The 12,128-nt window shown below is 54.8% G+C and overlaps 1 protein-coding gene across 3 annotated transcripts in view; it reads right to left on the bottom strand.

The window, feature by feature from the left end:
* Window positions 1–12,128, bottom strand: part of SCARB1 (scavenger receptor class B member 1) — an 82,430-nt gene that overhangs the window by 26,167 nt on the left and 44,135 nt on the right. For all 3 annotated transcript variants that reach the window (XM_021669995.2, XM_021669994.2, XM_021669997.2), the window contains exons 3-7: window positions 9,542–9,683; window positions 8,775–8,978; window positions 6,140–6,235; window positions 4,748–4,863; window positions 2,065–2,231 (exon numbers count right to left, since the gene is read on the bottom strand). In XM_021669995.2, the coding sequence (XP_021525670.1) occupies window positions 2,065–2,231; window positions 4,748–4,863; window positions 6,140–6,235; window positions 8,775–8,978; window positions 9,542–9,683 (725 nt within the window). The remainder of the gene's footprint in view (window positions 1–2,064; window positions 2,232–4,747; window positions 4,864–6,139; window positions 6,236–8,774; window positions 8,979–9,541; window positions 9,684–12,128) is intronic.

Genomic DNA, 12,128 nt, shown 5'->3' with positions numbered 1-12,128 from the left:
CACCGCCATGCCTAGCTGATTTTTGTTTTTGTTTTTTTTGGTACAGAGAGGTCTTGAACCCTTGGCCTCCCGCCCGCCTCGGCCTCCCGCAGAATTGTGATTACAGGCGTGAGCCACCACACTGACCTGTGTTGCTAAAAGATCCCTCTGCTGCTGCTGGATGCTGCAGAACTTCCTGTGATGATGGAAATGTTCTCTACCTGCGCTATCCAAGATGGTAGCCGCTAGACACACATGGCTTATGAGCATTTAACATACAGCCAGTGCAACCAAGGAACTGCCTTTTAATTTGATTTTGTTTGAATCAATTTCAATTTAAACAGCCGCACAAGGCCAGCAGTGACCGCACTGGATGGTCTAGCAGATGGACGGTACAGCAGCAACGCTGCATTGCGGGGTGGGCTACTGAAAGGGCTGGACCACCAGGAAGGACGTGTCTGTGGCCTGGACGATGCAGCGGGGGCTGGGAGGACGAGGGAGAGGGAGGAGCGAGGACTCAACTTGGAGGTAACGCCATCTGGGCATGTTGATGCACTGGAAGAGCTGGGTGAGGACAGGGAATCCAACTGACACCCAAGGGTCCAGACTGAGCAACTGGAGGCGGGGGCGCCTCGGGGCCTGGCACACAACTGAGACGCACCAACGATGCCAGGAAACAGCACGCCAGCACCAGTCCTCCCATCTGCCCGGCCGCCCCACACCCCGGAACGAGAGGATGTTACGCAACACACAGACCCTCGCCAGCCTCTTTCCATCTCAGAATGGGGTGAAGGGTCCTTCCCACCAAGCCTCACTTTCAAGTTCCAAATCACGGTGTGGGAGGGCAGAGGAACAGCCCCCCAGACATATCCATGCCCTAAGCCCCAGAGCCCATGGCTATGTTAGATCACAGGGCAAAGGGGCACTGGACCTGCTCAGCAGCTGCCTTGAAGGTCGGGACGCTAGGCCGGGCACAGTGGCTCCCACCTGTAATCCTACTGCTTTAACAGGCAGAGCAGGTGGATCACATGAGGCCAGGCATTTGAGACCAGCATGGGTAACACGGTGAGACAACATCTCTACAAAAAGTTTACAAAAATAAAATTAGCTAGGTATCATGGCTCACACCTGTGGTCCCAGCTACTCAGGAGGCTGAGGCAGGAGGATCACTTGAGCCGGTGAGGTAGAGGCTGCAGTGAGCTATAATTGCACCACTATACTCCAGCCCCAGGCTACAGAGTGATACCTTATCTCAAAAAATAAAAACCTGTAATCCCAGCACTTTGGGAGGCCAAGGCAGGTGAATCGCTTGAGGTCAGGAGTTCAAGACCAGCTTGGGCAACATGGTGAAACCCCATCTCTACCAAAAATACAAAGAATTAGCCAGGTGTGGTGGCGCATGCCTGTGGTCCCAGCTACTTGGGAGGCTGAGGTGGGAGGATCACTTGAGCCTGGGTGGCGGAGGTTGCAGTGAGCTGAAATGGTACCGCTGCACTCCAACCTGGGTGACAGACTGAGACTCTTTCTCAAAAAATAAAAATAAAAATAAACAAGATTGGGAGATTGTCCTGGGGTTTCCAGGAGAGCATGATGTGGTCTAAAGGGTCCTTAGAACTGGAAGAGGGGGCAGAGAAAGAGATTCGAGGACACGGTGGATCAGAAGGGTGCTGTGTTATTGGCCTCAAAGGCGGAGGAAGGGCCCAGGACCCGAGAAACCCAGAGGGGCCTCTAGAAGCCGGAAAAGGCAGATCCAGATTCTCAGAGCCTCCAGAAGGAACGCAGCCTCCTCCATCTGAGCGCGGTGAGACCCACGCGGACTTCTGAACTACAGAATTGCAAGATAACAAGTGTGTGCTGCTCTAAGCCCAAGTTCATGGAAATTAATTGTGGCAGCAACTAATAGACATGGCATTTCTTCCTTTTCAGATCCTCTTCCTGCGGTCCTCATTATCTTCAGGCTAATGGGATTATCAAGAGTACAGAGGCCAGAGATTAAGCAGACAGCCTGGGGCAGATAAGCCTGAGGCAGATAAACACTCAGCTGGCCCCACCCTCGAGCCCTCCCAGCACAGGGTCGACACGTACTGAACCTGCAGGTGCTGACGTTCTGAATTCCAGACTCTCGGCAAGGACAGAAGCCTTCATTGGGTGGGTAGGTGGACCCGTTGGCGAACAGGGTTTTGGGAGCCACGAAGCGGTAGGTGGGGATGCCTTCAAACTCCCCCGGCTCCTTGTACGTGAGCTTCATGGACCTGCAGGGGACAGACAAGGTGAGAGGGGACACCCAGACCCGGTGGCCAGAGCCAGGCCCTGCCAAAGGCTGCCCAGATCCGGCCACTTCTCCCCACAGGTGCTACCACCTCTGTCTTGCCCGGGTAACTGAAGGGACCTCCTAACTGGCCTCTCTGCTCCGACTCTGCCTCCCTACCCACACCCATGTATTCGCCACAGCCAGATAGAGTTTTACCAAAGAACAGAGGCCAGGCACCATGGCTCACACCTGTAATCCCAGCACTTTGGGAGGCCGAAGTGGGAGGATCACTTGAGCCCAGGAGTTCAAGACCAGCCTGGGCAACATGGTGAGACCCAGTCTCTAAAAAAAACTTTTTTGAAAGTTATGAAATTAAAAAAAGAACAGAATACATCATGCCCCTGAAAATGGGTGACCTTTCTAGTCTAACCTACCATTAGGATGCATGGTCCTTATCAAGCTCCTGCCTAGCTCTACTCAGCACCTTCCTGGGCCCAGGGCCTCCTTGCGGTTCCTAAGCACGCTCCCTCCTGCCCCAGGGCCTTTGCATCAGCTGCTGCCTCTGCCTAAGAACAGTCTTCTCTGGTGTCTTCATCCATCAGACTTCAGATCTCAGTTTGTCTGTCACTTCCTCAGGTGGCAGCACTGTCCCCCAAACCCACCCCATTCACCCTCCATCCGTTCACGCTCCTGCACTTTCTCAAAAGCACTTCTGAACTTGAACATGCACTGTGCTACCCACTCTGTCCACGGCAGCCACTCCTCTTGCGTGGCTGCCCATCCCGCCCTTGACGTGGGGCAAGTCCACACTGGGATGCAAGTGTGAAATACAGCCCAGATTTCTAACACTTGCTAGCAGAAAAAACAACCAAAACTCCTCATAACACTTGAAGTGATTACATTTTTGATATCTGAGGTCAAATAAAATAAGTTATTCAAAATAATTTCACTAATTTCTTGTTACTTGTATTAATGCAGCTACTAAAAAATTTTTAACTGCATGTGTGCCTTGCCTATTTTGATTGATTGGAAAGTGCCAGCTTAGATAATACTATTATGTCAATGTCACATTTCCTCATTTTGATAATAGCATTGTGGTTATATAAGAAAATGTCCTTGTTTCTGGAAAACACCCACTGAGTATTTGGGCATAAGGGTGCCACGCAGCCTCCAACCTACTCTCGGATGGTTCAGGAAGGACACCCAGTGAGAGGAGGGGGCAGGGGGCGTGATACAGCAAAAGAGACACGGCTAGTAAACCTGGGTGAAGGGGAGGCGGGCCACTTGTACTTCTCATGTAACTCTTCTCTAAGTTTAAAATTCAGTTTTTAAAAAGTCAGCTAGGTATGGTGGCTCACACCTGCAATCCCAGCATTTTGGGAGGCTGAAGCAGGAGGATCTCTTGAGGCCAGGAGTTCAAGACCAGCCTGGGCAACATAGCGAGACCCCATATGTAAAAAACAAAATAAATAGGCTGGGCGAGGTGGCTCATGCCTGTAACCCCAGCACTTTGGGAGGCCGAGATGGGCAGATCACGAGGTCAGGAGATCGAGACCAGCCTGGCCAACATGGTGAAACGCCATCTCTACTAAAAAAAAAAATACAAAACTTAGCCAGGCGTGGTGGTGCGTACCTGTAGTCCCAGCTACTCGGGAGGCTGAGGCAGGAGAATCTCTTGAACCTGGGAGGCGGAGGTTGCAGTGAGCCGAGATCGTGCCACTGCACTACAGCCTGGTGACAGAGCGAGTCTCTGTCTTAACAAATAAATAAATAAGTTTACAGCAAAAAGTGGCCACACAGAGCAAAAGCACTGTCACTCTCTGACACTCTGGTGTTCGTCCATTTGCCTGAGTTGCCCTGATAGGACACAACCTCCTGGGAACGGAGACTTGGCCCACCCTGTCACTACGGGGCACCTGGCACACAGTAGGGCTTCACAGGGTTTGCTGGGAGGGCGGATAAGTCAAGGTCCACGTGAGCGAACTCCCAAGTAAAGGACTTTTCCAGAGTGACCGGAATGGAACACGACACAGCAAGGCCTCCAGAAAAGGCTGCAGGAGCTCCCACTGTCTACTCCGACCCCGCAACTGACACCATGGGACGCATTCAGGCCTCCCAGGCTGCAGAGCTGAGCCTGAAGGGGCCGCGCAGAGCCAGCTGGTATCTCAGCACCCAGATGGTCACGGGGGCCGCCAGCCAGATGCCAGGGGAAGCCTACCTCTCGCCTGCATTTCCCGGCCCCCGGCGACCCTGACAGGCCCCGCCCCCTCCTCCTGGCCCAGCACCACGGGCTCTAAACCACCACCAGCAGCCTCTCTTTGGGCCGAGTGGAGGCACTGGCAGCTGGAGTTCTGCTCTCCAATTGGTGGTGCGGCCAGAGAGAATTCAAGATGGTGCCAAGGGCTACTGAGTCAAACCCACGATGAGTCGAAATGCTTCCCAAGTGCACAGCCAACGCCTCTGGATTTGGCCATGAGCTGCCCCGGAAGCCCAGAAGCCCCATGTCCCAGTGATTACCGGCAGGCCTCGGGGCTGTAGAACTCCAGCGAGGACTCAGGAGTCATGAAGGGCGGCCACATTTGCCCAGAAGTTCCATTGATCATGTTGCACTGATCGGAGTGCCAGAAGGCAACCTGCAGGAAGCATCAGATGGGCCCCTCAGTAGGGCCAAGGCCCCTTAATAAGGCCCCTCAGGTGCCACAAATCCTGCTTGTCCTGGTGCGGACATGGCCACTCAATTCCCAATACTGGCATGGTGGGAAGAGGGCAGGCTGTGTAGACAGACGGAGAGAATGCCGACCACAGCTGCCTACCCCCAGACCCCTGAATGTGGAACTTGGCTAGGGACTCAGTTCTTTCATCTGCAAGATGGGCCTATCACCCGTATCTCCAGCCTGAATCTGGCAAGAGGCGTGGTGAACAGGCAAGGTGAGAGGTGGGGCACAGCTGTGCTCAGCCCAGAGTGGAAGTCAACAGGCACCTCCTAAAAACAGATGGGGTTAGGAATCGGCAAACTACTGAAAACCATAACGGTGGCCACCACTGGGCACCCCAAAGCAGAACCTATCAGGTAAACTGCCTCTGGGCAGCGAGATAAAACCGACTGCTCCCTTTCCAATCTTCCGTACCACGAGAATGTTGATACCACGCGCACACGTAGCACGCTGAAATATACAAGCCACAGTGAACGTGAACTCTAGCTACCATGCGTGGGTACCGCCGGTTGCAGATGGTGATTTTTGCCACTCTGGGCACTGGCTCAGGTACATTTTGTCCCAGCCCTCAGGGTCTTTGCAGTAACTGCCATGGGGAGCAGGTAGTGGGTACCTGCACAATCATTTTCACACATATTCAGAAAAGGTCACGAAGGTGAAAAAAGCAAGTTGCAAAACAATGCATGCAGTATGATTTCACGAGGTGCAAAGAAGAAAAAATGCCATGTTTCTCTGTGTACACACGGGCGTGCACATGAATAAAAACGGACGGGAAGAATAGATCCCAAACTGCTAACTGTGAGCTTCCTCCGGGGCGAGGGGAGGGGGGCGAGGGGATACTAAGGGCACTTCTCTCTCTCTCTCGTTTTATTTTGTTATGTGAACGTCTTCTGTGTTCTAGTGTAATATTTCAAAACATTTTGTAAGAAAAGAATTGAAAAGAAGAAAGCACTCCATCCCCAGCAGACACCAAGTCTCAGTGAGCAGTCACTAACCACTAACCCTCCCTGCCCCTCTGGCTGGTCAAGCTTTACCCAGAGGTAAACTCCCTCCTCCAACTCCAAGAGTGTTCATCCTCCCAGCACCCTCTTCATGATAAAGGAAGAAGGGGCCCTGTGGTCCCTGCCGTCCCCGTGCGGCCCGGCCCACCCTCCCCTCTCCCCGGCGACAGGGGCCCTCGCCTCTCGCCCCTCACCTTGCTCAGCCCGTTCCACTTGTCCACAAGGTGGATCCTGCTGATGTTCTGGACCCCCGTGAACACCGTGAAGAGCCCAGAGTTGGAGTTGTTGAGCTGCAGACACAGCAGGGAACAGCATGGTTAAGGCTCAGGCCAGCCGTTGAGCCGGCCTGGTCTGACATCCTAGGCTGGGCTCTCCTCCCCGCCACCAGAAGGACAGAGCCCCTGGCATCCGGTTCACTGCCACAGGCCCAGTGTCTGGGGACCGAGAGGAGGCTTGGGGGCTTCCTAGGAGGGACGGTCCTGGGTTCCAGTGGCTGCAATTTTCCACCCTCCCTTCCCAGCTCCGGGAAAGTCGGCTTTCCTCCCAGGTGAACGGCGGATCACTCCCACCACACCCCACCCCAGCGTAAAATAGGACATAGCCAGGTCAGCTCCCGGAACAATGAAAAAGGAGAAGTGGCATGTCACCTGGGGGGACGCTTTAAGGACTGTGTACACGCCTCTCACTGGGCCGCCGAGGAGGTATGTGTCAAGACGGAGCCTCCCTCGACCTCGGTCCCCAAGTGACCATCACAAGCGAGGGTGCCCCAGTCACCCACACTGGACGTGGAGTGCAAGGAGGCAGTCTCGGCTGTTCTGAGCCTTGGAGATTCTGGGGCTGCTTGTCGCAGCAGCACAGCCTGACCCGGTCTAACCTCTCAGAGTTAATGGAGCATTTCTTGAAGTAGGGCCCAGGCTCTGATGCTCTGAGGGCATCTCCCAGAAGCTGGTTTCTAATCCCAAGGACATGCAAAGCACAAAATGGTATGAGTGACTGGAAGGAAAGATCTAGAAGTGCTGTGCAGGGCGGAGCACACTGAGGTGCTCCACCAGGGTCAGCCGGCCGAGGGGCTGCCCGCATCACAGACCTTCCAGACAGGACCCAGCACGAGGCCCTGGCTCGGCCTCCCATGTGTCTCTGTCACCTGCCCACGTGGAGCCAGGAATAACCAGAGCCACTACAAGGGGAGCAGTAAGGGGGCTTCTGTGCAGAAGGGCAGGGGCGGTGCCTGGCCACAGGAAGCGTGCGAAATGCTGGTCTCTATTTTCATTATTACTGTTATTATTAACAAATGCTGGCCAGGTGAGGTGGCTCACACCTGTAGTCCCAGCACTTTGGGAGGTCGAAGCGGGTGGATCACAAGGTCAGGAGTTTGAGACCAGCCTGACCAATATGGTGAAACCCCATCTGTACTAAAAATAGAAAAAATTAGCCAAGGTGGTGGCAGGTACCTCTAGTCCCAGCTACTCAGGAGGCTGAGGCAAAAGAACAGCTTGAACCCGGGAGGCAGAGGTTACAGTGAGCCAAGATCACGCCACTGCACTCCAGCCTGGGCGACAGAGTGAGACTACGCCTTAAAAATAAAAAATAAAAAAATAAATGCTCACCCACCAGGATCCTTAAATGATCATTATCATGGACACAGGGCATCAGAAACTGCCAGTTATTACCCGAAGTCCACTCTCTCCTTTCTCCCTCATAACAAAGCCCAAACCATACTCACAGCACCAGCACACCCACTGAAAAGGCTACCCCATTTTCAGCTTCCCCTGGAGCTAGGTGTGGCCACGTGACTCCGTTCTGGCCAATAGAAAGTCAGTGGGCGTTGGTTTTCTCCCTCCCTAAGAAGGAGGCAGCTGGGACATGCTGTTTTAGCCCCAGTTCCTCCATCTGCTCCCCAAAGCCCCACCACTTCCTTCCTGCTGTGCTGCCTGGAATGTGATGTGATAGCTGGCACTCCAGCAGCCAACTTGGACCATGAGGTCATCTTGAAGATGAAAACTACATCTGAAGTAGAAGACTTCCAGATCACTTAAGACCATGAAGCCACCATGCTAACACTGAACGGCCTACCGCTAGACTGTTCTTGTGAGGTTTTCATTACAGGCGGTCAAACGTAGATTATACTAAACTAAATCTACTAAATGTAGATCATACTAAACTAGTGACTTTGTAATAACTTTCATTTGCAAAGCACTTCAGGATTTACAAGCTGCTTTTATAGAATCATGCCTCTTACCCCAAACTTGCCAATTTACCCACATGACAGGAGTCCATCACCCTTGACATAAATGTACTGAGCATGTATCACGTGCAGCACTGCAATACACCCCTCAGCACTCTACCCTGACCAGCAGAGGCCAACGAGATGGCTGAGGCTGGAGCAGTCCTGAGGACTCACTGAAACCTGCAGTGAGGGAGCCAAGGTCAGGGTCAGACCCTACATGGACGAGATGTTGCCTCAGAAGCCCAATCAGTGACCCTACCAGGTTGTCAGGAGTTAAGATTAAGAGTCGGCCTGTGATCTGACTCCCCAGCAGTCGTGCCCACTTCTTCCAGCAAAGGCTCCAATTTGCTAAGGTAAGGCCCAGTCACATCATTTGAGCCTGGATCAAGCTGTACCTGAATCCACCCCTAGCATTTTCAGTTCTATGAGCCCCAACACTCATTTCACTTAAGCCAGTTTGAGTCAGGTTCTCTGCCACTTACAACCCACAGCCCCTACACCCCCAGCCAGCTACAAGGAGAGCTGGTGACCGGTGTCCAGGCTGTGTTGGAGAAGACAGGACACAGGCCTGAAACTTTGGCTTCTCAGCAGGCCGCACGTACCTCAGCAAATAACCCGAACTTGTCCTTGAAGGGGAAGGTGCCGGGAAAGTACTTGTTGATGAGGTTCACGAGGGGGTCGCTGTAGCCCCACATGATCTCCCCCACAGTACGGTTCATGAAGGCGCGCTCGCCGAGGGTGCTGAACGCCAAGGTCATGATGAGCTTCAGGCTCATGGGCTTGTCCTCCATCATCACCGCCGCACCCTGCAAGGCCAAGGGACACGTGTCAGAGGCTGGACGTGGCTGGCCCATCCTCCCTCAGCCCCTGCTGGGTCTCACGGCCAAGAGCCCATGAAAGGAAATGTTGGGGTGCAGGAGACCCCTGGAGTGGCCTCGTGGGGCATCCGCGACACCAGAACCACCCTCTGCTCCTCCAGTGCCAGGACCACGTGCTCCTGAGAGCCCCTTCTCCCCCGTGTACCCCACAGGACTCAGGCCAAGTGAACTCCAGCCCCAGTCCCAGAGGCGGGCACATGGCTCAGCCCCCAGCAAGACAGCTCCTTTTGGAGATCTCAGAAGCGCAAATTGAAAAGGAAAAAAAAAAATATTTCGGCCAGGACTTCCAAACCAGAGACAGCTGGACCCACCTGGGAACCTCAGAACCCACCGGAGGTGGTGGAAACAGCACGGGGCAAGAGCCACCCACAGACGTGAGTCCTCACGCTCCGACCACCTCAGGGACCGCTCTCTGCGCCAGGGGCAGGCGGGAGGAGATTCAGGGTACGAGGCCAGGGTGTCAGGCGGCGGGGGCCACGGGGCAGCCTCACCAGGACCAGGATGTTGGGCATGACGATGTAGTCGCTCTCCGAGCCGTGGGACATGGAGGGCTGGAACTGGAAGTTGCGGTACTCGAGAAAGGACACGGTGTCGTTGTCGTTGAAGGTGATGTTGGTCTTGTGCCTGAACTCCCTGTGGGGGAAGCCGGTGGGTCAGATGCCCGGCCCACCACTGCATGGGACGGACCTCTGTGTACACCTCCCGCCCCACGGCCAAAGCCGAGCTCAGCCCCTCTGCCAAGCCTGTCCCTCCCCCGCCTGCCCACTGTGGGACACGGTGCCGCCACCCAACTGGCCTCGTTCTGCGCTTCCTCACCCAGCACGGTCATCACCTCTCCATCTACAAAATGGAGCAATCGCTGGGCTAGGTGGCTCATGCTTGTAATCCCAGCACTCTGGGAGGCCGAGGTGGACGAATCACGAGGTCAGGAGTTCGAGAGTCTGGCCCACAGAGTGAAACCCCATCTCTACTAAAAAATACAAAAAATTAACCAGGCGTGCTGGTGGGAGCCTGTAATCCCGGCTACTTGGGAGGCTGTGGCAGAAGAATCGCTTGAACCCGGGAGGAAGAGGCTGCAGTGAGCAGAGATCGCACCACTGCACTCCAGTCCAGGCAACAGTGCGAGACTCCATCTCAAAAAACATTAAAAAAAAAAAAAAAAATGGAGTAATCACAAGCCCCACTTCAGGGGGTGCCTGTGGGGATTAAACAATCAGATCCACCTAAAGCAACCAACACAGCCCGGGCGCAGAGAAACCACGAGGCAAACATCAGCGGCGTGACTGTCGCTGCCGCCGTCATTATGATCTCCCGCCTCCGCAAGCCATTCTCCACCATCCAGAAGAATCTTTGAAAAGTGGGAATCAGGCCGGGCATGGCGGCTCACGCCTGTAATCCCAGCACTTTGGGAGGCTGACCTGAGGTCAGGAGTTCAAGACCATCCTGGCCAACTTGGTGAAACCCTGTCTCTACCAAAAACACAAAAATTAGCCGAGTGTGGTGGCACGTGCCTGTAGTCCCAGCTACTCAGGAGGCTGAGGCAGGATAATTGCTTGAACCCAGGAGGCGGAGGTTGCAGTGAGCTGAGATCACGCCACTGCACTCCAGCCTGGGTAACAGAACGAAATTCTGTCTCAAAAAAAAAGAAAGTGGAAATCAGATCATGCCGTGCTCTGGACCACAAGCCCACTTGCATGCAGGTTAAAATCAGGCTCCTAACTCAGCCTCTGAGGCCCTCAGCAAGGCTCAGGCCTTATCTCTCCACTGCCTCCTTCCCGCATAAACCCAGATGCACAGGCTTTTGTTCCCGGCTTTCAGGCCTTTGCACACGCTCTGCCCGGGACTCATCTCCAAGCCCTCTTCCCACCATCCGGGTGCAGGGAGTGCCCCTTTGCAGAGCTGCTCCCACCCCTCCGGTCAGACCGAGCTCCCTCCTGCACTCCGGCTGCACACTGTTTGCTCTGCACAACACGGCTGCCTGATTTCCCCTTACTGGTCCACTCATTTACTCTCCCCATCAGAACATCGGCTCGGTGACGCAGGGCCTTGGTCTGCCTGCGCCCCGGCACACAGGAGGCATTCGGTCAGTGCTCACAGAATGAAGGAGTATACAGAGCTTTGGCATTTATGCCCATTCTGTCCTCTGCTGGGTTCCCTTTGCTTAGAACAGCAGCCAACACCTAGTAGATGCTCAATAAACATTTGTTAAATGAACGAGTGAATGCGTGAATGAATGAGTGAATGTGTGAATGAATGAGTGAATGAGTGAAGTGAATGAATGAATGAGTGAATGGGTGAATACAGCAGCTGACCCATGTTTCTGACTCCCAAACCTCAGGCACATTGGCTGGCTTTTCATCCTGGCTTTCCCAGAACCAAACAGCGCGCCTCCAACAGCGGGAACATGCTCCGCCCACCCCATCCCTGGAACACCGTGTGCCGGGGGCAAGTCAGCTCTCCTCTCTGAGCCCCCGCTCCTCTGCCTGTGAACTGGGAAGGTGCAGGGGTGGGGTATGAAGGAGGGGATGGGAAAATGGTGGGCTGTGGTGGAGGAGGGGAAGGTGGGGGGTGTGGTGGAGGGGAGGGGAAGATGGGGGGGCTGTGGCAGAGGAGAGGGGAGGGGAAGGTAGGGGGGTGTGAAGGAGGGGAGGGGAAAGTAGGGGGCTGTGGTAGAGGGGAGGGGAAGTTGAGGGGTATGGAGGAGAGGAGGGGAAGGTGGGGGGCTGTGGTGGAAGAGGGGAAGGTGGGGGTATGGATGAGGGGAAGGTGGGGGTATGGAGGACGGGAGGGGAAGGTGGGGAGGTGTGGTGGAGGGGAGGGGAAAGTGGGGGGCTGTGATGGAGGAGGGGAAGGTAGGGGTATGGAGGAGGGGAAGGTGGGAGGGTATGGAGGAGGGGAAGGGAAGGTGGGGGGCTGTGGTGGAGGGAAGGGGAAGGTGGGGGGTGGTTGAGGGGAGGGGAAGATAGGGCTGTGGTGGAGGGGAGGGGAAGATGGGGGTGTAGTGGAGGGGAGGGGAAGATGGAGGGCTGTGGTGGTGGAGGGGAGGGGAAGGTGGGGGGCTGTGGTGGTGGAGGGGAG

This window comes from Aotus nancymaae, unplaced genomic scaffold, assembly GCF_030222135.1.
Source record: "Aotus nancymaae isolate 86718 unplaced genomic scaffold, 86718_ANA_hifiasm-v0.15.2.pri h1tg000021l, whole genome shotgun sequence".
Classification (NCBI taxonomy): domain Eukaryota; kingdom Metazoa; phylum Chordata; class Mammalia; order Primates; family Aotidae; genus Aotus; species Aotus nancymaae.
This window is presented reverse-complemented; position numbering and strand designations above follow the sequence as displayed.